The sequence below is a fragment of the Phyllobates terribilis genome, unplaced genomic scaffold, assembly GCF_046119375.1.
Source record: "Phyllobates terribilis strain yellow unplaced genomic scaffold, ASM4611937v1 Scaffold_4__5_contigs__length_816908805, whole genome shotgun sequence".
NCBI lineage: Eukaryota > Metazoa > Chordata > Amphibia > Anura > Dendrobatidae > Phyllobates > Phyllobates terribilis.
In genome coordinates, this window is record NW_027362764.1 from 601,582,104 (window position 1) to 601,608,250 (window position 26,147).

Below are 26,147 nucleotides of genomic sequence, written 5' to 3' on the forward strand. Positions count from 1 at the left end.
TGTTTTTTTGCCGCTATGCATAACGCCTTTTTGTATGACCAAACAACTCAATCTTGGTTTCATCAGTCCACAGGACCATCTTCCAAAAAGAAATTGGCTTCTCCAAATGTGCTTTTGCATACCTCAGCCGACTCTGTTTGTGGCGTGCTTGCAGAAACGGCTTCTTTCGCATCAATCTCCCATACAGCTTCTCCTTGTGTAAAGTGCGTTGTATAGTTGACCGATGCACAGTGACACCATCTGCAGCAAGTTGATGCTGCAGCTCTCTGGAGGTGGTCTGGGGATTGTCCTTGACTGATCTCACAATTCTTCTTCTCTGCCTTTCTGATGTTTTTCTTGGCCTGCCACTTCTGGCCTTAACAAGAACTGTCCCTGTGTTCTTCCATTTCCTTACTATGTTCCTCACAGTGGAAACTGACAGGTTAAATCTCTGAGACAGCTTTTTGTATCCTTCCCCTGAACAACTATGTTGAATAATCTTTGTTTTCAGATCATTTGACAGTTGTTTTGAGGAGCCCATGATGCCACTCTTCAGAGGAGATTCAAACAGGAGAGCAACTTGCAAGTGGCCACTTTAAATAGCTTTTCTCATGATTGCATACACCTGGCTATGAAGTTCAAAGCTCAATGAGGTTACAAAACCAAAAAAAGTGCTTTAGTAAGTCAGTAAAAAGTAGGTAGGAGTATTTAAAACAAGAAAATGAGAAGGGTGCCCATACTTATGCACCTGTCAAATTTTGTTTGAATGCAGATTGCACATTTTCTGTTAGTACAATAAACCTCATTTCAAGGCAGAAACATTACTGTGTCCAACAGTTATTACATATATCAAACTGAAATAGCTGTTGCAAAAACACCAATTTTCATAAAACATTAAGCTTAAGATTAATAGAGGTGCCCAAACTTTTTCATATAACTGTATACTCGCCTGTCTTAGGTCCACCCGTCACCTGTCCTTACGCTGCCCCAACTCCGCGGATCTCCACACTGGATTAACTGATGGTAAAGCCCATGGTTGACCTTGGTGGTGGTGACACACATCATTATCAATGTAAGAACAAGTAAGGTTCGGGTCTAGTACAAGTGTCTATATTAGGTTTATTATTTTTAACCCCTTCCAGGCTCTAAAAAGAAAACAGCAAAATGACAGCCAGCATCCAAATTTTTCTGGAAATTTCTAAAGAATAGGATTAGTTACGAATTGATTTGTTCATCTCTACTTGTAACCCTATGTTGTGCTGTTCCTCTGTTGTTCTTCCTAAATATTTGTAAAATAATGGACAACTCGGAAGTACCAGGGCTGTGTCCCTAAGGAATCTGGCACTGTCATAATTGATTGGACACTAAGTGTATAGGGACACACTCCCAACTGGTAACAAACAATTGTCAATTGTTCTGTAAATTTGTAGGAGGATTGACAAAGGGACTGCCACCAAGCAGAGATTTACGGAAAGATTATCTAGAATTCTAGCATACACTACAATGGACATGTCAGGGGAGGTGAAAATCCACTTTAAATCACATGCAGGACCAGTATATGGTCAAATAACAAATCCCAAAATTACCTAGCACTTGGCTACCCTATTGCTAGTACTCATTTTTCTGAAATTATACAGGAAAAAAATGATATAATTGACAAAATTATGCGTGGATTAAAGAATTTTTAAAGGGTAGCCATCATCCAATCCATGTTGTCCAAACCACGAGTAGAGTCAGAGTCTGGCTCCATGATTGCAGCCAGGTATAGTTTTCTCTGAAATGCTCTGGTGCCGCTCAGCGCTGCAAGAGGTGATTGACAGGGATCTCGTTATGGGATAGAGCTGTCAATCACCTCTAGCAATGTTGGTAAAATCCAGTCGGGAGGCAGCGTTGGACTAGTCAGGTCTATTCCTATGGTCCCTGCCAGATCTGACAATAATATACCTTGCTGCAATCGTGTAGCCAGGCTCTGATTCACACTGCCCGTGGTTTGGCCAGCATGATTCAGCTGACAGGTTCCCTTTACAGAGTTACTTATAAATGTTCAGATTAGTTGAACCCTCTGTGAACGGACAAGAAGAGTGTTAATGATCGAGGGAGCAGTGACCACAATAGAGCCGCGTTATGAGTCCATGTAACAAAGCAGTTTCTGCACCTAAGTGACTGGTTCGTTATGCGTTGAACCTGTGTCCTTAACATAATTTACAATCAGATCTTCCTGGCACACAAAGGAGTAAAATGTACGCAGAGGTTGATTCAGTAGAATGCACGGCTGACATTCAGATTACATCCTGATGTTGAACCTATTAATACTTCATGGTTGTCTGCCTATTAAATTATATTTTTCCTTCAACCTGTAAAATGTGAGTGCATGTAGAACCCTGTAGGTAAAACTGATTATACTCTGTAATTGTAAAAGGAAGGGCCCTTTGCACTTTTATGCACATAATAAAATGCAGTACATCAAGAACAGATGCCAGTAGATCACTGTCTAAGATGAAAGTCAAAGGGAATTCAATAAGTTAGAAGAACACAAGACTGTGAAGAAGAATTCGGCAGAGCACAAGGCATAGGCCAGATAGTCCAGAAGTATAAATTATCCTCAGCGCTATCTGTTGGCTGCAAGCTCTTAAGCCAAAAATATCTGCGTTTTTATAAATCTCACTGTGAAGTATAAGCTCACATATGAATCATGAGCTTGTCTAATGTCCCATTTCCATCCTTTCTCTCATGAATGAACTGAATCCTTTTCGAAATGGCAAGAGCTTTATACCATGAAATTAAAGACCGTATCAAGAGAATCTCAAAAGATTGTAAATTTGGATGCAAAATTTTCAAATATGTAACTCAGGTAGTAGTAGCATTTCAATGTTATCAATTACCTGTTTTTCTCTTTTATAATAAGGCATACAGTCGGGGCTCTAAAAATTGTGCAACAATGGAAACAAAAATCTACTTGTGGTCTTGAAAAACAACATAAAAATGAATTAAAGAATGTTCTGATGGACACAGACAGGAGAGGGCCTCTGTCCAGGGCACCATATGGGCTCTTTGCAGTCCAAAAAAATGTGGTTTTGACATGAGCTGTTTACTGTTCTGGAGGTAGAATTTGGCCCCTTACCACTTAGGCCCTTATGCGGCTACACGGACTGCACCAACAGTATGTCCGCCCCAGCCTGTTACAGAACAGAGGTGTACCAATGATTTATTATGCATCATGAACAAAATGTTATTAATTATGTCAAGCTTCAATCTCTGTGGTAGGCCTCCTCTCATGTCATGCACAAGATATACTATATATCAGGGAAGCTCCTGGAAAAAGCAAGACCTCCTAAAGTCAAGTGTTGGCAAAGTGAACAAAACCAGAAATTCTGGTAGGTTTCTTCTGATTTATTGGCTGAATCTTCAGTTTAGGCAGACAGGGAATGATCCATTGGGATACCATGGCCTCTGAAAGAGGTTGTGGCTATGACCAAAATGTGATATTATATTATTATTTGTATATTTTTTATTATATTTGTCGTCTCTCTTTTTCCCCTTACTTGCCATTCTTTTAAATATTGTTATTTACTTTCAGGGCCATGAATTGATCTTTCTTCCCATTCATTTTATATATGAACTATTGATACCATTCCCACTCATATTTATAGAAAATGCAAATGACCAGAAAATAAGGGATTCCCCTGTTCTGCCAGAAACATCATCCATATTGTAAGCCACCTTCATTGCGTATCAGCCCTAAAACAGCAGCAACAGAAATTGTATATACAGGAGTATCCTTCGTGTCAGTGTTTTGGTTTGAAAAACACAGACATGTGAGCAGCTCTATAGACTATAATGGGTACATGTTGTATCCATGAAAAACACTGATACAACACATACATGAAACACAAACATCTGAACGAGGCCTTATGGATACATTCTAGAATTGAACCCCTTAAAGAACAGGACGTTTCAGTCCTAAATGGCCAGACGCTATTAGTGATTTTGCGGATTTGGTGGTTAAAAACTTGCTTTTTTTTCAAGATACTTACAGCTATTTTAGATACAATTTCAGTGAAAACGTTTTTCTTTTTTTGCGCAGGGTAAAGTGTACATGAAAAACCTGCAGTTTAATATTCTTAAAATTTGAAAATTGACACTAAAATAAAATCTTACAATGGGCCCATTATTTAGTTTTGGTTCTCTTGATATATAATAGCATTGGATGAACCGGGTGGCTATTGGTGAGGGTTTATGTTGGCTTGAGCAGTGTGTACATTCTTTTCTGTATTCTTTTTTTACCATATATTTAAATTTTTTATGTATATTCCTCTATATTTTATGGCATAATGTGACCTGTTGGGGAAATTAATTCTTTATAATTGTTTTTTTTTATTTTTTTTCATCAATCGGAGCACCACTTAGTTTGAAAAGCAGTTCTCTGTGGTGCATCCCAAATTCATGTGTTTGTAGATTTCATTAGAAGTACTGGCATTTCCTCTAGTCACTATATACGTTTCGAAGGCTAGGTAGGCCAGAAAAAAAGAAGACAGAAACAGTTACAAACGACTTCTAACTTTTCCTCAGGGTTCCCTTTTGTCTTTGACAGTCGGGCCCATGACCTGTTCCTGCAAGATTGCAGCATTGCTGCGAGCTCAGAACCTGTTCCACCTGACTTCAAAAAACAGTAGGGGCCAGCAATTAGGTATTAATGAACCCACTGCTATGGAAATGCTGATTATATGCCCTGTAGATAAGGGACCCTAAAAATAAGCAATGTAAAATCAGTTATGTGCTACATTCAGTTACGACCAGCCAGATAATATACCCACGTTGCACGTATATGTTATTATCAGCGAGTTGATCCATTGTGTACATATGAGACCACTAACACTGTTGGCCATCTGCTTTGGTGACATCTATACATCTGAATCTGCCCAATTGTCACTTGTTGGGATATGAACTATTTGTTGCCTCTTCATGCATAAAATAACAAGGACACTGATGTAGAAGTGATTGAGGAGGACATGTTTTATAGGAAATATGTTTATCTTGTTGGACTACCCATTCTTCTTACACTAAGGAGTCTTGTGCACTAGAGATTATGTGTCTCTATCAGAACGGTTATGTTAAAAACATACAGGTTCTGCCTTTAGAATGATAACAGATCGCGGCATACACACTTGGTAATCACACCCCTAACAGGGGTCATTTGCAGAATTATATTACAATGGTACGGATATATCTGTGCCCGCTGCTGTATTATAAATCTCCCTGTTTTGTAAATTCCTTGTTGATAAAGTAGCTTCGCCAGCCTCATTGCTAGTCCTACTGTTAATAAATCTTTAAGACATTGTTCATTTCTATAACGCTTGTACAACCCTTTAAAAGGAAGAAAATGATTCTCAAAGAAAATGAGTCTCTGTAATGTTCCAGCGTCCTTCCCACTGTATCCGCTATTTGTTGTATGGGACGCAGGCTGGTAGTATGACCGTGGCACATGCCGGACCAGCGAGGGGCTCAGCAACATCTCCCTCCAGTTCTGTCCAGCTGGCTTTCTCTGGACTATAGCAAATAGTTGATGACTTGTAGGCTCCCTAAAACATAAAAGAACATTATCAACACCTCTGAACTTCCATACAAATATCTTAACCAGTTCAAGTCCAGGCCATTGTCCTCAATTCTTGAGCAGACACTTTTTTTTTTTGGGGGGGGGAGGGCAGAATTTTTATGTTATTATCATACTAGTGAAGTACGTGTCTGTTTTCACATTTTTTATGACCACAAAGAAACAGTAAAATACATTTTATTTTTCCCCCTTTCTGTATTTTTATATATCATGTCAAAGATAACAGCCTAGGGGAGTCGCGCAGATCCAACCGCTGCTACTAGTTATCAAAGATAACAGCTGGGGGGTGGCGCAGATCCTACCGCTGCCACCAGTTTTCATGGGAACGCAACTCTGCTGCCTCCAATCTTCAGGAAAATTACGCAATTGACTGACGAGTGATGGACGAGGCCGTGGCTGCTTCCACTACTAGGCCGGTTATTGGGAAACTCACAGTGAGTGAATGGTATATACACCTCTGATTCCAAGGCATGGAATATATATTTATACCTTGGTACAGTCATTGCCAACTCCACAATAACAAAAATAACTACTACTGTAGCTGCCACCACTAATCATTTATACAGGCCAACTGGACGCCTGTTACAGGTAGTGTATGGCTTCAGGGGGTGGTTTACAGAGAAAGAGGAACAGAGCTATTAACTTTGATATATTTAATCGGGAAAGGTATGCAGTGTTTAAAAAAAAAATATACAAAGATGATAAAAAATGGGAACAAAACAATACAGTATATACAATTACATGAATTAAAAGGGATAACAAAAGAAAATGGCTAAATCTGTGTCACATAAATGGCTCAGATATTATCGGAAGGAGGTATTTCTTAGGAAAAAGGACAGAACCACAGCAAGCTGTACCCAAATTCTACTTTTTACTAGATCAAGGTAACGCCCATATACCTTCCCTTGGTGAGCTCATGTGGAGGCTGGTTGCTAGGTCCTTTAGAATTTTATGACATCCCCAACTGACAGGATATCTTTGCCCCTGGAGGTCCTAGGCAGAAGATATTGTCGTCATGTTTTTTATCGCAATTTTACCTGTCTATAGAGATGAAACATGGCATGGATACCACCATCCATTGGACCAATATTAAGTTGGAGGGGTTCTGCCGGCCTTACTGTGATGTAAGTGAATGCATTATGTTCATCTCTTCCCATAAATATTGCATAGATGCAAACCCCAATATTCACCACTGAGCCCGGGCTCCAAAATGTCTCAGAACAGTGCTCTAATCACAGGAAGCTCTATCCCTGGGAAGTGTACTTCCCCGCCTTTGCGTAAACTAATCTCACTCTTTGTTTCTTTTTCCCAGGTCAAATCTCCTGTTGTCATTACCTGTTCACTGCAGAAGGCCCATATTTCAATGGAAGTTGAAGTGTTAGTTCTTTCTCTCTTCCCACCTTATAATTTGTTTCTTTCTTTCCCAGTTATAATTAATCCCATGTGTTCAATGTGAGGGTGATATGTCCCCACTCCAGAGATGTCTTATGAATAGTGATGGGCGAGCACTAAAAAGCTTGGGTGCTCGATGCTCGGGTTGAGCACATTGGAATACTCAGGTGCTCGACCCGAGCAACGAGCCCAATGTAAGTCTATGGGAAACTCGAGCATTTTTCAAGCGGCTCCCCTCAGCGGTCTGCAGAGGGCCTAAAAATTGCCCAAATCAATGGGAACAGTGCTCAAATTACATGGGAACAGCATGGGGAAGACCACTGGAAGCATTTCTGACACCCAGGTCACTTCTGTCAACAACGTTGTCAGAGGTATTTCGCCACTTTTACGGACTCACAATAAAACATACCAAAACAAAAGCAAAATGGATTTTCCTGGGAAATATGTTAAGGAACATTCTTTCCAGGGTAATGACTTGTATATAGAGCAAAATAAATATCCAAAAACAAAAATACTCCTCCACACCTTGGGCTATGTTCACACTTAGCGTTTTTGATGCGTTTTTGCATTTTTTCTTTCCTTTTAGCCGTGACAAATGTATTCACCAGGAAATGTCATTTTAACATTTTACAACCTTATCTGGCCATGTGGTGTGTGAGATATCGAGTGGAAACGATAAAGGCTAGCACTCAAAAAAGTGGAAAGTCACGGTGCTAGTGAAGGGAGCCAGTGGTTCCGACAGTAAGAAAACATAAAAATCACTGCACACTTAGAGAGGCATGGTATGCTTTAGGTGAAACTTTATTTGAAGGGTGATGCTTGAGGCGACTAGTGGGACGTTTCGGCCAACACTGTGGCCTAGATCACAATGTCGCAAGTGGATAGACGCATCCGGGAAACAAAGGAGAAGAATTACCAGTCAAGTAGAAGTGAGGGGCAATTCTTAGATAAGGAAACCAATCCGGTAGGAGGTGTCTGGGTATAGACACGGATGGAGTATGCCCGTCAGTTAGAAAAGTTCTGGGTTCAGGGTGTCCTGGAGACAAGGACCACGCCTGCTGGAAAATTATAAATGGCGGACAGGCAAGTATGGTCTGGTGCCGTGCTGCAGTTGGCTCGGAACTGTGTGCCACGTGTATGGGATATATGTTGCCAGATAATTTGGGAGGCGATAATGGCCCGCCCCATAGATTAAGGTCTCGGCAGGTGCGGTGCTCCAGAAAAGCCTGTACAGGGATCCGTGTGGATTTAAACGTGATCCCTTAAATGTTCTGAACCTGTCATTGGTGGTTCCGGTGGAGGACGCTGTAGGCAAGCCTGTCAGGGCACAAGTCTATCTACTTGCGACATTGTGATCAAGGCCACAGTGTTGGCCAAAATGTCCCACTAGTCACCTCAAGCATCACCCTTCAAATAAAGTTTCACCTAAAGCATACCATACCTCTCTACGTGTGCAGTGATTTTTATGTTTTATTATGTGTGTGAGATATCATCAGACACATCGTGTTTCATTTATGAAGGAGGGACTCTGAAAGTCACAAAGCCTATTTTTATAGGGCCATCAGGCGGCCTATACTATTCTAAAAGGGCCAGCAGTCAGCCCTCACTATTTTTAGAGAGCCATCAGCCGGCTATGTTTTATTGCTTCCATTACTAAAGAGTGGGTCTCCTATACTGTTATTACGTATGAAGTGAGTGGCAGGGCTGCCCAAAATTTGGACGCACCCCAATACCACTTTGAAAATTTGGACGCACCTAAATACCCCTTTGAAGAGACTTAGAGGAGGGCCTCCTGAAAACAATGTTCCCATTATTAGGAAGTAGGTCTCCAATTGTGTTTGCCTATGCAATGAATGCGAGGGTTGCCAAAAATTTGGAGGCACTCCAATGCCCCTTGGAAGAGACGTGGAGGTCAGAGGGCCTCCTGAAAACAATGTTCCTATTATTAGGAAGCGGGTCTCCCATTGCGTTTGTCTATGCAGTGAATGCAAGGGTTGCCAAAAATTTGGAGGCACTCCAATGCCCCTTGGATGAGACGTAGAGGTCAGAGGTCCTCCTGAAAACAATATTCCCATTATTAGGAAGTGGGTCTCCCATTGTGTTTGCCTATGCAGTGAATGCAAGGGTTGCCAAAAATTTGGAGGCACTCCAATGCCCCTTGGAAGAGACGTAGAGGAGGCCTCCTGAAAAAAATGTTCCCATTATTAGAAAGTGGGTCTCCCATAGAGTTGGCCTATGCAGTGAATGCAAGGGTTGCCAAAAATTGTGAGGTACTCCAATGCCCCTTGGAAGAGACGTGGAGGAGGGCCTCATAAAAAATGTGCCCATTAGATAGGAGAGGGTCTCCTATACTTGTAATGCCCATGCACTAAGTGTATGGGCTGACAAATACTTACCCCTGGGGGATATACCTGAACATACTATATAAAAAAAAATTTTTTACTGACATCATAAAAACCCTTTAAAAAAATTATGTGGGTGTTGCATCACGGACCACAGTCACCCTGGTGATATGGTGGTGGAGAATGAGGATGAGGAGAAGGAGGAGGACAAGAGCCAAAATCAGGAAGCGTATACCCATGTGTGGGTGTGAAGAGGTGCATAGGAATACACCTCCCAAAAAAAGACACTGGATTTGAGTTAGCCTGTCAGCATTTTCAGTTGACAGGCGGATGCGCTTATCAGTTATAATTCCACCAGCGGCACTAAAAACCCGCTCTGATAAAACGCTAGCAGCAAGGCAGGCCAGGACCTCCAAATTGTAGAGAGCCAGATCATTGCACGTATCCAGCTTGAATACCCAATAATTATAAGGCACAGAGGAATCACGGAGGATGTTGGTACGGTCGACAAGGTACTCCCTCAGCATCTTCCCAAACTTTGCACTACTTGTGAGAGTACCCGGGGCCTCAGAGCCTGTGCGATGGGAGGGGCTGAGAAAATTCTCCCAGAACTTTGACAGTGTTCCCCCACCTCTGCTGGATTGAAGTTGTGTCTCTCTCGCCTGTAGTCCTTGGTAGTCCAACGAACTGTGATTTTTTTTAATAGTTTCGCAACAAGGGCCTTCTGGTACTGCCCCATTTTTGTAGACCTGTCCGCCTCAGGAATAAGAGTTATAAAGTTCTCCTTGTAGCGTGGGTCTAGAAGTGTCACTAGCCAGTAATGACTGTCACCCAAAATTTTGAAAACGCGAAGGTCATTGGAAAGGCAGCGTAACATAAACTCAGCTATGCGTGCCAGACTGCTAATAGGCATGACTTCCGTGTCCTCACCAAGAGGATGACTGACCATGCCCTCCTCCTCCTCCTCTTCCTCTCTGTCCTCTGGCCATCCACGCTGAACAGACGGTATGACAGTTGTGCAGGTAGTACCGTCTATAGCGCATGAAAGTAGCTCCTGTTCTTCCTCCTCCTCCTCTTCCTCATTGTCACCCAATCCACGTTGGGATGAGATGAGGCTGGGCTGTGTGTAATCACCCTGTATGGTTCCTTGCTCCATCTCATTGTGTACCACCTGCAATGCATCCTCTTTGATTGTGAGCAGAGAACATTACAGAAGACAGAAAAGTGGGATGGTGATGCTCATTATGGCGTCATCGGCGCTCACCATCTCGGTGGAGTCCTCAAAGTTTTGGAGGATGGTACATATGTCTGACATCCATGTCCACTCCTGAGGTCTTATGTGTGGAGTCTGAACTGAATACCGATGGCGTTGTTGATGCTAGTACTCAACAACTGCCCTCTTCTGCTCACAAATAATTCCCAACATCTGCAGTGTAGAGTTCCAACGTGTGGGGACATCACACACCAGTCTGTGAGCCGGAAGCTGCAAACGCTGCTGAAACATGGCAAGGGCAGCAGAAGCTGTAGGTGACTTTCTAAAATGAGCACACAGGCAACGTACTTTAACAAGCAGATCCGGCAGCTCCGGGTAGGATTTGAGAAACCGCTGAACCACGAGGTTAAGCACATGGGCCAGGCATGGTATGTGTGTGAGCTCGCCTCGCCTCAGAGCCGCCACCAGGTTCCGGCCATTGTCACACACGACCATGCCTAGCTGTAGGTTCAGCGGTGTGAGCCATAGATCTGCCTGCTCTTTCAGAGCTGTCCACAACTCTTCAGCTTTGTGCGGTTTGTCACCTAAGCATATTAACTTCAGCACAGCCTGTTGCCGCTTGGCCGAGGCAGTGCTGCAGTGCTTCCAGCTTCTGACTGATGTGGTCATTTCGGAGATGGAGGCTGAGGAGTATGAGTTGCAGGAGCTGTAGACTGTGGGGGCAACCCTGATTGACCTAGGGCCCGCAATCCTTGGCGTCGGGAGGACGTGTTCTCTCCCAAGGTCCGACTGGGTCCCGGCTTCCACCATGTTAACCCAGTGTGCCGTCAGCGAGATGTACCGTCCCTGCCCACAAGCACTTGTCCATTTGTCCGTGGTTAGGTGGACTTTCCCGGTAACTGCGTTGTTGAGGACACGGCTAATGTTTTGGGACACGTGCTTGTGTAATGCGGGGACGGCACACCAGGAGAAATAGTGGCGGCTGGGGACCGAGTACTAAGGGATGGCCGCCACCATCAGGTTGCGGAATGCTACCGTCTCCACGAGCCTAAAAGGCAACTTTTCGAGTGCAAGCAGTCGTGAAATGTGAGAATTTAGTAGTTTGGCTTGTGGGGCGTTGGCTGCGTATTTGCGCTTACGTTCCAAGGACTAGGGTATGGACAACTGAACTCTGCGGTTGGACAAGGACGTGGACATGCTTCCTGATGCTGCTACTTGAGAGTGTGCAATGACAGGTGAAGGGCAGGAGGCATCTTTGCATGCACCATTGACAGCAGAAGAAGCAATAGTGCCACCCGCAGACACTGTTCCTGGACCCTGGGGTTCGGCCCACAAAGTCGGGTGCTTTGCTGCCATGTGCCTGATCATGCTGGTGGTGGCCAGGCTGCTAGTTTTGCCACCCCTGCTGATGCTGGCCTGGCAGGTGGTGCAAATGGCCTTTTTGGGGCTATCTGCAGAGTCTTTAAAAAACAACCAGACTCGGGAAGACCTAACAGTTGTACTGGCAACTTCCTTTTCGTTGGTGTTACGGGGAACAGTTGCCTGCCTTCTGTCTGCGGCCACCACACTGCTTCTTCCTGCCTGTTGGGTGCTCTGCCTCCCTCCCCCTGTGTGCTGCTGTCCTTGCTCAGCATGTTCTCCTGCCAGGTTGGGTCAGTTACTATATCATCCACCACCTCGTCTTCCACTTCCGCACCCTGGTCCTCCTCCTGACTTTCCGGCAATTGTGTCTCATCATCGTCCACGTCTTGTGACACTTTCCCACCTTGGCCTTCGTCTGACCATGGCTGCTCAAATATTTGGGCATCGATACATGCGATCTCCTCTTGCCCCGCTTCAAGTGGACCGGGCGAGAAGCCCGAATCTATAAATGGAAAAGTGAACGGCTCTTCAGAGGGTCCAAGTGTGGGATCAGTTGTCTCCAGGCACTTGGCATGGTGGGAGGAAGGAGGATGAGGGTGAGGAATATGCAGTCCAGACTCACGGCTACTGAGACATGACCGTGTGAAAGACAGGGTGGTGGTGATGGAGGTGGCAAAGTGATTGGAAGCATTATCTGCTATCCAACCAACAACCTTTTGACACTGCTCTGGGTTCAATAGTGGTGTGTGTAACATACCTGGTGGCGGGCCTGCATGGTGCACCATCTCTCACTATGCAAGATCACAAACTTGATCTTCAGTCCAGTCTGCTAGCCTGGCTTCTATTCATGCTGTCTGTTTGTCTCTGTTCTGACTGCTTAGGGCGGCGGCCTGGTTACTTCCTGTTTTTTGTAGCTGTTGTGGGCACACCCCTAATGCGTCCTCAGCCTATTGCTGTCTGTCACTGGATATTTAAACCAGCTCCACCTTGAAGCTGGTGCCTGAGCAACTATTATCTTCAGAGGGCTTCTTGCCTCTCATGTGCCAGGTCCTGTTCTGTTTTTCTTGCCTGTCCGCCTTCCTGGAGGCTGTATTCCCACGCCTGTCTGAACACGCTCCTAGCCTGTTTGTCCTGCCTTCTGGGGGCTACATACCCAGACCTGTTGTCTGTATCTTCTAGCCTGTTTGTCCGCCTTTCTGGGGGCCGCATCTGTGGTTTCGCTCTGATCAGCTTTGTCCACCGCATCTGCAGTTTCGCTCTGCTCAGCCCTGTCCACCGCACCTGCGGTTTCACTCTGCTCAGCCCTGTCCACTGCACCTGCGGTTTCGCTCTGCTCAGCCCTGTCCAGCGCACCTGCGGTTTTGCTCTGCTCAGCCCTGTCCACCGCACCTGCGGCTTCGCTCTGCTCAGCCCTGTCCATCACACCTGCGGTTTCGCTCTGCTCAGCCCTGTCCACCGCACCTGTGGTTTCGCTCTGCTCAGCCCTGTCCACCGCACGTGCGGTTTCGCTCTGCTCAGCCCTGTCCACCGCACCTGCGGTTTCGCTCTGCTCAGCCCTGTCCACTGCACCTGCGGGTTCACTCTGCTCAGCCCTGTCCACCGCACCTGCGGCTTCGCTCTGCTCAGCCTTGTCCACCGCACCTGCGGTTTCGCTTTACTCTGCTTGATTACCGCATCTGCAGCTCTGAACCCGTCTCCCAGTCTGTACTGAACCCTACCCAGCCTGTGATCTAACCTGCCTGTTCCTGTATTCCCCGGTGTGGGTCAACAGCCGTGTCCGGGGTCTGACCTGGAGTCGCACCTGGTCCCTCTGCTCGGTTCCTCCCTGGTGCACGGCGTCGTAGCCGTCGTGCGACCTGGGTCGGATCGGGTTGATACTTAGTTACGCCCCTCCAGGCACTCTCCGGTTCATGGCACAGTGGGATCACTAATCACGCACACGCCAGTCAGTCCGGGTGTGTGCATAACAGTTTGCTCAGGCCATGGTTCCCGTTGAGCCCCACGGTCCTTCGCTCTCAGAGACATTTTGAATCCGTGTCCAGCGAATACGTGCATTAAAAATAAAAAAAAAATATATTTTTTTTTCTCTAGCTATGGCCCAGGCGATTTATGCACCAGCCCAAATGGATCTATCAGCACTTGCTCCTGCGGATCTGCCACGGTACTATGGGGATCCTAAACAAAGCCATGCATTTGTGGAGCAATGCATGCTGCATTTCAAGTTCTACCCTCTCTATTTTCCTACCGATTGGGCTAAAGTGGCATTTATGATATCCTACCTAGTGGGTGATGCCTTGAAATGGATCACCCCCCTATGGGAAGCATGGGATCCTATCGTCCTTGACCTGCAGGCCTTCCTGGTGGCCTTTCTAATGGTCTTCGATGACCCCAATCCTGAAGCCTCTGCTAAAGCTTCCCTTCCCAATATCCCAGATCAGCCCCGATGGGTAATGTGTGTGGATAACTCACCTGTTCTCCAGCCTGAAGAGACTGCTGCCCACCCAGAATCCTCACAGGATGACTACGCTCCACAGAATACTTCTCTTCCCAACCTCAAGAGGCAGTCCAGACGTGCTAGGCGTAGAGGCAAGCCATCACGCCAGGTTCTGTCCTCCCAAAGACCTCCTGTTCCCCAGCCTGTAGAAACAGCTACTCGCACGGAATCCATGAAGGTTGACCATGTTCAGCAGGCAAAGCAGAGGCCGGAACTCAGTCACGAAATCGGATTGCAGTCCCGCTGCGGTTGTTTCGGACCCTCTGACGGTCTTTGTCCAGTGAAGGTTGGAGAATCCCAAGACATTAGGCCTGTAGGAGAGGCTGTCCTGGGCGTTAGTGTTTCCTCTCCACAGATGACCATGACTGTCTCCGTGGCAAGTAAAAGCCTCGGATTAATCGGAAGTTTCGGGCTTAAAGCCTTGAAGAGTCAGTGTCTGATTCCCGTCCGAAAAATCCAGAAGCCAGTTTGGGCATTGGCAGCAGAAGGACGAGCCCTACTCAGAAACAGTCAAAAGATGTCTGTACAAATTAAGCTCCAGATTGGAGCATTAAACTTGAAGAAGCTTTCCTTTCAGGTGCTGACTGGTTTACCCACAAGTCGTCCAGAGCCGAGAGATCTAGTGCCCGCTCAGGTCTGGAAACCTTGCATGGTGTATCTTGGGGGACTGTTAAGGTACAAGGGGTGTCCAGTCCCCGTATTTTCAGGACAGTCAGCAATGTCTTCTTCTTCACCAGATCTGCTAGTCGCTGACTCGCTGTGCGCTGAAGTCTCCGAAGGAAGAGAAGCGGAGGCAGTGTCCCCACACAGTCTCGACGATTGTACCAATGATCTGGCTTCAGGTACCATCCCGCCTCACAGACATGTCATCTCTGAAACCAGTTTGAGGATGGTCCCAAAGCATGGACCCTCCATCTCTAATAAATCTGGCCTTGCGTCTATCGAGGCAGTGGATACCCCCAAGTCTCTGCACCCCTCCAACCAGGCGGAGGACCTCCAGTTGCCTCCTGAATCCTCCGGGGTGCTACCTGATAACAAATGGAGAGAGACTTTCCTACACCCTGTACCTGATACCTCGCCCGCTTCATCCAGTGAGTTTGACCAAGTGTACTCCGAAGCTATGGTTACCCCCGAGTCTCTGCTCTCCTCCAACCAGGCGGAGGACATCCAGTTGTCTCCTGAACCCTCCGGGGTGCTACTTGGTAAAAATTGGAGTGAGACTTTCCTACACCCTGTACCTGATACCTCGCTCACTTTGTCCAGTGAGCTTAACCAAGTGTACCCCGAAGCAGTGGTTACCCCCGAGTCTCTGCACCCCTCCAACCAGGCGGAGGACCTCCAGTTGTCTCCTGAATCCTCCAGGGTGCTACCTGATAACAAATGGACAGAGACTTTCTTACACCCTGTACCTGGTACTTCACCCACTTCATCCGTTGCTGAGGATGGCTTGATGGGAGGAAGCATCCTAGTTACCAAGATGATGAGATCAGTTTTGTTTCCTCTAGTGGACAGAAGAGGTAATCCTCTTGAAGAGAAGGATTGGCCTCCCAATTCTCTGCGGAACACTCTTGCAGGCTTGAAGAAGAGGTGGCGTAAGGGGGAGTACTGTAACATACCTGGTGGTGGGCTTGCATGGTGCACCATCTCTCACTATGCATGATCGCAAACTTGATCTTCAGTCCAGTCTGCTAGCCTGGCTTCTATTCATGCTCTCTGTTTGTCTCTGTTCAGACTGCTTAGGGCGGCGGCCCGGTTACTTCCTGGTTTTTGTAGCTGCTGTGGGCACACCCCTAATGCGTCCTCAGCCTATTGCTGTCTGTCACTGGATATTTAAACCAGCTCCACCTTGAAGCTGGTGCCTGAGCAACTATTATCTTCAGAGGGCTTCTTGCCTCTCATGTGCCAGGTCCTGTTCTGTTTTTCTTGCCTGTCCGCCTTCCTGGAGGCTGTATTCCCAGGCCTGTCTGAACACGCTCCTAGCCTGTTCGTCCTGCCTTCTGGTGGCTGCATTCCCAGACCTGTTGTCTGTGTCTTCTAGCCTGTTTGTCCGCCTTTCTGGGGGCCGCATACCCAGACTCTCTCCTGTATCTCGCTGCAGTGTCAGTTCCTGTCTTAACACTCAGTTACTGTCTGAACACTCTCCTAGCCTGTTACTTGTTTTTCTTTATGTCTGTACCTTTCCTTTTTCTGCAGAGTCTGAACCTGCACCTAACTCCTACTCGTTGTCGCTGTACTTCCATTTGTGAGTTTGGAGTCCACTCGCTACTTCTTTGCAAGTACCTTGTGTGTATCTGGTTCTGCCTTCCCCTTCCAGTCTGTTCCGTGTGAACAGAGCCCTGTCCCCTCTGCTCTGTCTTTGCTCACCGCTTTGGCGGTTTTCCCCTTGCTCTGCCTTGCTTACCGCCCCGGCGGTTTATCTCTGCTCTGCCTTACTTACCACTCTGGCGGTTCCTGCCTGCTCAGCCTTGTCTACCGCATCTGTAGTTTCGCTCTGCTCAGACCTGTCCACCGCACCTGTGGTTTCGCTCTGCTCAGCCCTGTCCACCGCACCTGTGGTTTCGCTCTGCTCAGCCCTGTCCACCGCACCTGCGGTTTCGCTCTGCTCAGCCCTGACCACCGCACCTGTGGTTTCGCTCTGCTCAGCCCTGTCCACCGCACCTGCGGTTTCGCTCTGCTCAGCCCTGTCCACCGCACCTGTGGTTTTGCTCTGCCCAACCGTGTCCACCGCACTTGCGGTTTCGCTCTGCTCAACCTTGTCCATCGCACCTGCGGTTTCGCTTTACTCTGCTTGATTACCGCATCTGCGGCTATGAACCCATCTCCCAGTCTGTACTGGACCCTACCCAGCCTGTGCTCTAACCTGCCTGTTCCTGTATTCCCCAGTGTGGGTCGACAGCCATGTCTGGGGTCTGACCTGGAGTGGCACCTGGTCCCTCTGCTCGGTTCCCCCCTGGTGCACGGCGTCGTAGCCATCGTGCGACCTGGGTCGGATCGGGTTGATACTTAGTTACGCCCCTCCAGGCACTCTCCGGTTCATGGCACAGTGGGATCACTAATCACGCACACGCCAGTCAGTCCGGGCGTGTGCATAACAGTGTGCTGCGGTCCCTTAGGAATTGGGACAGGAATGTCGGGCGAGAAGATGTGGGTGTTTGTTGCGGCACAATTTCAGCTTGCCCACAGCCTCGGCCTCTGCATGCACCATCACCATCACCATCACATCCAGTTCCCGTCCCTTGCCACGCGCCTTGCCCATTTTAAATGGAGGACAATATCTTCCATGCTCACTACAAATGGCTGAATTTGGACCGAAGTTATATGAAATCCGTGTGATGGAGAAACCACAGTTTTAAATACCTGGCCTGTAGGTAACTATTTTGAACAGCAAACCGGTGCCAAAAACTTTGCTGACACACTGAAAAAAAAATTGAATGGAGGCCAAAAATGTCAGTATTTTCAGCGCAATTATATGTGATCCATGTGACGGAGAAAACAGTTTTAAATACCTGGCCTGTAGGTAACTATTTTGAACAGTAAACCGGTGTCAAAAACTTTGCTGACACACTGAATAAAAATTTGAATGGAGGCCAAAAATGGCACTATTTTCAGCGCAATTATATGCGATCCGTGTTAAGGACAAACCACAGTTTTAAATAGCTGGATTTTTAGCGCTGTAATATGGAAAGGACCTGGCTGTATTCTGCAGTGCCAACAAGCAAATAGCGCAGAAAAACGGTGTTCTCTGGATTGCTCTTTAAGAAAATAATGAGGATTAAGATCCCAAAAAAATTATTCCCGGCCCCTGAGACCTGGGCCTTTGTCTAGGAATGTCTAACAGCAGCAGAAGGCAGAACTGGAATGGAGCCTCTTGAGCTATATGCACTGCAGTCTGCTATATATACTGCCTGCCTGCCTATATACACTGCCTGCCTGATATCTCTGCAGATGGATTAGTCCTCAGAAGTACTGTTTGTTGAGATGGATATGTGTAATGTACTTGTTTTCTCCCTACACTACTTAATACACAACCAAATCTCTCCTTAGCTCAGCAGCACCTCTCCCTACACTGCCTGATTGCGGAGTAGAATGACGAGCACAGCGGCGCCAGGTCTGATAAAAACATGATGACGCTGTGCGGCCAGCCAATCACTGTAATGCCACAACCAACATGGCTGAGGCATTACAGTGAGTGGGAGGCAATCCTTGCATGTTGATTGGCGCTCTAAAGAGTGCCAAACATGCAAGGAGGGGACCCGAGCATTCGCCCGAGCATCTCGCAAGTACTTGGCGAGCTCCGAGTATCTCGAGTACTGAGATGCTCGGGCGAGTACCGAGTAGTTGCAAGTATGCTCGCTCATCACTAATTATGAATTTAAATTTTTCTGTATGACAATCAGATGCATGTTTTTATTTTCTATGAGGTTGGGGGTAGGTAGTAACAGTGATTGGGTTCGGCAATAGCTTTTTTACTTATTTATTTTTTCTGCTTTTTATTTATTTAATTTTTTTTTTATTTCACACCTCCCCCCCCATCAGGTCATAAATGAACTTTGGGGGAAATTTCAAAATATTAATACTTTATTTTCTATCTGATTTTCCCTGTAACTGGGGCTGGTTTGATGGCCCAAATTACAGGGTGTGAAGAATGAAACCAGAGAGATCCCACAGAATCCCACCTCTATCGCCACTTGTGAAGAATGGTACCAGAGAGATCCCGCAGAATCCCACCGCTGCCACCATTTGTGATGAATGGCAGCAGAGAGATCCCGCAGAATCCCACTGCTGCCACCACTTGTGACAGATCCACACCTCACCACCCACCTGCCGTCACAATTACGTCAGACGGAACATGTGATACGGATCTGCCCTTTGCACCAGTGTGACGTTCCACACCCCATCAGGGACGCGTAAGGTCAGATTGGTACAGTTCTACATAGACACTCCCTGTCCACACAGGTACAGGAAGGCACCGGGAGTAAGAAGAGGTGGCCCACTCAGTCACCGACGTGGCACCACACTTGCTCACACCCCTGACAGGCTGAGAGGCTCCTTCACTAGCTCCAGTGCAGCAAAACCTTGTCGGCCTCGTAGGGCTGCCACCAGTTTCTATTAGATATAAGTCCCCGGACCATTAACGCGAATTATATAGGGCCAGAAACCCGCCCCGGTAGCATGAGGATTAAGCCGAACAACGGACGTGTGAGTTCATGGATCGAGATAAAAGAGCAGCCCAAGGTTAAATTATATATTTAATCGCCTTAAGGGCACACTAGACAATATGCTATATACATAAGGGTTATACATACATAATGGTCCGAGATGCAAACACAAAAGTAGTGGTACAAAAAATATAAGCAGTTATTAAGAGTCAGTTACCAGTCAGATGGAAGGCCTGGCTTGTGGCGGAGGGGCTGCCACATGGGAGGCTTGTGGGGCCCTCTCTATTTGTTGCAGGACTTCTCCCACACGATGTATCCTCGCGATCTCCCAGGACAAAAGACAATGGAGCCAAGGCTGCTGGGCTCTTAACCCCTCTGGGTCACTCCCCTCCTGCCTCCTGGCTGAACCTAATTTTCCACCCCTCTCAGCTAAAAACTCCAAAAACTAAAATGTGCTATACTTCCTTAATGGATGGTCCTAGGGAGCCGGTTCTGGTGTCATCGGATCCAGCCGGGCCCCTGCTACGCGTGGAGACAAAACACAGTGGCCGTAGAGATTTCCAAAAGGCTGTGCCGTGTATCTCGCTACCCCTACACGCTAGACTGTACTAGAAGCTAGGGTGACATTCTTCATTTTTGGATGGTTCCAAAAATCTATTTGGTGTATCACTGGGATGTATCATATTCCTATAACTCGGTATTGAATTATACTTGTCTGACACAAAGGATATGCCACATGGCTTGTAAGCCACATGGGGCCTTACTGTGCAGCTCCACAGCTGCTGTGAGGTATTTGTCACTCCGTGCCTCTCGGCCCCCTCCCTTCTTCTTTAGCTGCAGAAGTGTCGGATTACAGCTGTACATTGTAGACCTCTATAATCCCATGCCAAACAGGGCACAATGATGGACATATGATTATTTCTTCAATATTCTTCACACAGGGCAAATTCAGCCTCCTGGCTGCATAACTGAGCTGATCTGGGTCTGTGAAAATCCAGCATCTCCTGCTTCCTCATCATACACAGCGATCCCATGATCACAGGTATTGGAGGAGGAAGCATTGTCAGTGCTTCCTATTACTGTATACATAGTGCTTGTCCAGCGCTGTGGTTACAGCAATTGGGAAGACAGAGATAGTAATAAACCCTGTCTGCCTTCTCTATGGGGAGTCTGACATAGTCTCGTGTAGCGGCTATACTATTCAGAGAAGTTTTAGAATGTCATTGCAGAGTAGAAAGTCTATGGACAGTCCAGAAGTAGTTTTAAATTATGCAAACAAATTTAGGCATTATTTATTCAAAGTGTTCAGAAAATCGAGACTGCAGCTTTTATTGATTGCTTGTGGCAAAAAGGTTTTTTTTTTAGACATTTTGATAAATTTGGCCCAGTTGCCTACATATGATGGCATTTTTCAGTAAGAAATCAGACACTTAAATATCTGGAGTTCAGGGATCTCTAATATGTTTTTGTGCTGGACGCTATCTGTCACTACAGGAAAACACATTAAAAGGATTGTCCACACCTTATTTCCAAGAAAATAAACAATCTCATCATGGTCTAAGAATAGAAAAAAAAACAACTAAAAACTATACTCATTTACTAATCCCACTTCTTTTTAGTGCTGCCTGGACCTCCGATAGTCACCTTGTTTTCTCTTCTAGCAGGGAGTGATTGCTGCAGTGGCCAGTAAGTCAGTATAGACTTTTTTATTTTTATACCACACTAGAAGATTAATCATAAATATTAATCATAAATATATGATTTTTTTTAAGTATATATCCAAAATGTAAAACTGAGAAACATAAGACAATGGCCCTGATTCATCAAGACCAGCAATTTTCACGCTAATCTTGATGAGGGGGCGGGGTGGAGTGTGAGGCTACAGATTCATTAAGAGGCACAAGCCTCTTAATGAATCAGGAGCGTTTGACGAGTCCCTGCTGTAGTAAGATTTGTGGCATTGCGAATGCTGCCGTTCGTCATGAATATGATGAGCGGCGGTCACCGCACCCCCGTCCTGCCCCAGCTCTCCTGACTTTGTCGGAGCTGGAAAAAACTAGCGTGAGAACGTCAAAAAACACAAAATTTTTGCCCAGCCTTACGTTGCACCAAAATGTTGTGACTTTTCAAAGATTTTTATGCCAGAATTCTGGCGTAAAAGCTTTGATGCATCAGGTCAATTATGTTTATGTTTCACATGGCGGCAGTTCAGTAAACTTCCTAGTGTTGGGTTCTTCCTGCAGTTTTTTTGCCTAAGTATAGAAATGTCTGAATAACAGAATAGATCTTCTTAATAATTATAATAATGTTTGATTCACTTATAATAGATGGTTGAGTTTTCTATATACCAAAACACATGACAATGTCATTATGAGTTATCTGTAGTTTTACAAAGGGCTAAAGTATTATCTATATTGAAAGCAATAATACTCTGGCAATCCTCATTAGTATTTTCATCCATATGCTATTCGTGTGTCCACATTCTATGTCTGTGTGGCATCTGTATTTATACATCAATTTTGTTAAATACTGAAAGGATCCGATTTTTTGTGTACCCAAAGACTTGAATGGGCGAGTCTCATCCGAAATGTGGAAGCGAATAGAGCATGCTGCAATTTTTTTCATGGACACTAGTTCTGTGTGAAAACACTGTCATCTGAACAGTCCTAATGAATAACAGTTGTCAGTGTGCTGTCTGTATGCTATCAGATTTTAACTCAGACAGCACACAACTGTACAGTATAATATGCTTATATGAATGAGCCCTTACAGTGGTATTCTCATCTCCAAGATCCTATTCCAAAATATATAGGTGTAATAATAATAATATTAGCAAATACTTCCAATTAGAAATGTAGTATAGTTCTTCTGATTTGCTATGTCTCTTTCCTCATATGCAGGCTTTGCAGGACCTTAGGTAGCCATCGTTACAACCACTGATTTATAGTTACTGTTAGTTAGCTAATTGCTAGTGGTTGCAACCATGAATATCTAAGATCCTGCAATGCTTGCACATGAGGAAAGAGACATAGTGAATCAGAAAAACTATACTACATTTCTAATTGGAGGCATTTGCTAAAGTTATAATTCTTACACCTGCAACATATTGGGATTGGATCTTGGAGATAGGAATACCCCTTTCAGCAGAGGTCAGAAGCATTTTTTGTGTGGCCATTGCATTTAAAATATAAATATCCCCATTTAAGTCAGTACGTTTCCCAACTTACCATACTCCAGCTGTAGCCCCCAACAAGATAAAACCGATCATCTAGTACTGCACATCCCGGGCCGCTGCGTCCCTCTAGAATGGGGGTCTGAAGAATGTTCCACTGGTCAGCTTTTGGATCGTAACACTCCACCAGCATGACGTCCAGGTGCGAGAAACCTAAACAATAGGAGATCCAGGTTGTTTTAATAGCCTAATGCATTGAAGATAAGAGTCACTGTTTGTAGCCCTGGTGGCTATGGTATTTTACAAATTCATCCACTGAAGAGCCCCATACACAGACTAATGTCGGCCGAACTAGACAATATTGATATCTATAGGAGAGCCAGCCAAACAATTGTCAGGGGAGATGTCGATTGGGCATGTTCGATTTCAGACTGCCGATTGCATTGTTCTCTTGGAGATAAGCCGCAGTGGCTTTCTCATAGAGAACACAGAGGCACTCATGTGTATGGGAGAGATGGTCGAGATGGCTGCTGGCCATCTAATGTGTATAGTCTGCTTAACCCCTTAAGCCCCGCGGGTGGTTTGCACGTTAATGACCGGGCCAATTTTTACAATTCTGACCACTGTCACTTTATGAGGTAATTACTCTGGAACGCTTCAACGGATCCCCCTGATTCTGAGACTGTTTTTTCGTGACATATTGTACTTCATGATTGTGGAAAAATTTCTTCGATATCACTTGCGTTTATTTGTGAAAAAAACGGAAATTTGGCGAAAATTTAGAAAATTTAGCAATTTTCAAAATTTGAATTTTTAAGCCCTGAAATCAGAGCGATATGTCACACAAAAGAGTTAATAAATAACATTTCCCACATGTCTACTTTACATCAGCACAATTTTGGAACCAAAATTTTTTTTTGTTAGGGAGCTATAAGGGTTAAAAGTTGACCAGCGATTTCTCATTTTTCCAACAAAATTTACAAAACCATTTTTTTAGGGACCACATCACATTTGAAGTCACTTTGAGAGGTCTTTATGACAGAAAATACCCAAAAGTGACACCATTCTAAAAACTGCACCCCTCAAGGTGCTCAAAACCACATTCAAGAACTTTATTAACCCTTCAGGTGCTTCATAGGAATTTTTTGAATGTGGAAGAAAAAAATGAACATTTAACTTTTTTCACAAAAATGTTATTTTAGACCCAATTTTTTTTATTTTCACAGGGGTAACAAGAAAAAATGGACCGCAAAATTTGTTGTGCAATTTCCCCTGGGCACGCAGATACCCAATATTTGGGGAAAAAACAGTGTTTGGGCGCACTGTAGGGCTCGGAAGGGAAGGAGCGCCATTTGACTTTTTGATTATAAAATTTGCTTGAATAATTAGCGGACACCATGTTGCGTTTAGAGAGCCCCTGTGTGCCCAAACATTGGAGCTCCCCCACAAGTGACCCCATTTTGGAAACTAGACCCCACAAGGCACCTATCTAGATGCATAGTGAGCAGTTGCAACCCCCAGGTGCTTCACAAATTGATTCGTAAAAATGAAAAAGTGAAAAAAAAAACACTTTTTCATTTTTACGAATAAATTTGTGAAGCACCTGGGGGTTCCAACTGCTCACTATGCATCTAGATAGGTGCCTTGGGGGGTCTAGTTTCCAAAATGGGGTCACTTGTGGGGGAGGTCCAATGTTTGGGCACACAGGGACTCTCTAAATGCAACATGGTATCCGCTAACAAATTGAATGGAAAATCGGCTCAAATTGTTAGCGGACACCACATTGCGTTTGGAGAGCCCCTCTGTGCCCAAACTTTGGAGCTCCCCCACAAGTGACCCCATTTTGGAAACTAGACCCCCCAAGGCACCTTTCTAGATGCATAGTGAGCACTTGGAACCCCCAGGTGCTTCACAAATTGATTCGTAATAATGAAAAAGTGAAAAAAAAAACACTTTTTCATTTTTATGAATCAATTTGTGAAGCACCTGGGGTTCCAAGTGCTCACTATGCATCTAGATAGGTGCCTTGGGTGGTCTAGTTTTCAAAATGGGGTCACTTGTGGGGGAGCTCCAATGTTTGGGCACACAGGGACTCTCCAAATGCAACATGATATCCGCTAACAATTTGAGCCAACAATTTGTTAGCGGATATCATGTTGCATTTGGAGAGTCCCTGTGTGCCCAAACATTGGAGCTCCCCCACAAGTGACCCCATTTTGGAAACTAGACCCCCCAAGGCACCTATCTAGATTCATAGTGAGCACTTGGAACCCCAGGTGCTTCACAAATTGATTCATAAAAATGAAAAAGTGTTTTTTTTTTCACTTTTTCATTATTACGAATCAATTTGTGAAGCACCTGGGGGTTCCAAGTGCTCACTATGCATCTAGAAAGGTGCCTTGGGGGGTCTAGTTTCCAAAATGGGGTCATTTGTGGGAGAGCTCCAAAGTTTGGGCACAGAGGGGCTCTCCAAACGCAATGTGGTGTCTGCTAACAATTTGAGCCGATTTTCCATTCAATTTGTTAGCGGATATCATGTTGCATTTAGAGAGTCCCTGCGTGCCCAAACATTGGAGCTCCCCCACAAGTGACCCCATTTTGGAAACTAGACCCCCCAAGGCACCTATCTAGATTCATAGTGAGCACTTGGAACCCCAGGTGCTTCACAAATTGATTCATAAAAATGAAAAAGTGTTTTTTTTTTCACTTTTTCATTTTTACGAATCAATTTGTGAAGCACCTGGGGATTCCAAGTGCTCACTATGCATCTAGATAGGTGCCTTGGGGGGTCTAGTTTCCAAAATGCGGTCACTTGTGGGGGAGCTCCAATGTTTGGGCACACAGGGGCTCTCCAAACGCAACATGGCGTCCGCTAACAATTTGAGCCGATTTTCCATTCAATTTGTTAGCGGACACCATGTCGCGTTTGGAGAGCCCGTTATGTGCCTAAACAGTGGAGCTCCCCCACAAGTGTCCCCATTTTGGAAACTATACCCCTCAAGGATTTTATTAAGGTGTATAGTGAACATTTTGAACCCAGAGGTACGGCACAGAATTTGTTTACATTGGGTCATCATATTGAATAAGTTGTCATTATTCTTGAGCGCAAGTGCTCGCTACTTGAGTTTGCATCGGGTATTCAGGTATGCACCATGTACAGCGTGTGCTCGAGTGACATGCTCGAGTCCCTGCTCCGCATGTTTCACGGTTATTAGACACCCAAAAAAAAACATGCGGGGATCGCTCGTGCATGGCAGGCAATCCCCGTAAAGTTTTTTGGCCGCGAAGCATATGGGGCAGAGACTCGAGCATGTCACTCAAATACCCACGATACTCAATGCATACCAGAGCACCCGATGCAAACTCAAGTAGCGAGCACTTGCTCTCAACACTAGTCGCCATATCGTCATCTTTTTTTCTTAC

General features: G+C 45.5%; 1 protein-coding gene across 1 annotated transcript in view; it reads right to left on the bottom strand.

Annotated features, from left to right (window-relative positions):
- Positions 1-869: 869 nt before the first annotated feature.
- KLHL14 (kelch like family member 14) overlaps positions 870-26,147 on the bottom strand; it is a 117,804-nt gene continuing 92,526 nt past the window's right edge. Inside the window, exons 8-9 of the mRNA XM_073679217.1 lie at positions 22,780-22,937; positions 870-5,558 (exon numbers count right to left, since the gene is read on the bottom strand). Coding sequence (XP_073535318.1) covers positions 5,418-5,558; positions 22,780-22,937 — 299 coding nt within the window. The 3' untranslated portion in view covers positions 870-5,417. The remainder of the gene's footprint in view (positions 5,559-22,779; positions 22,938-26,147) is intronic.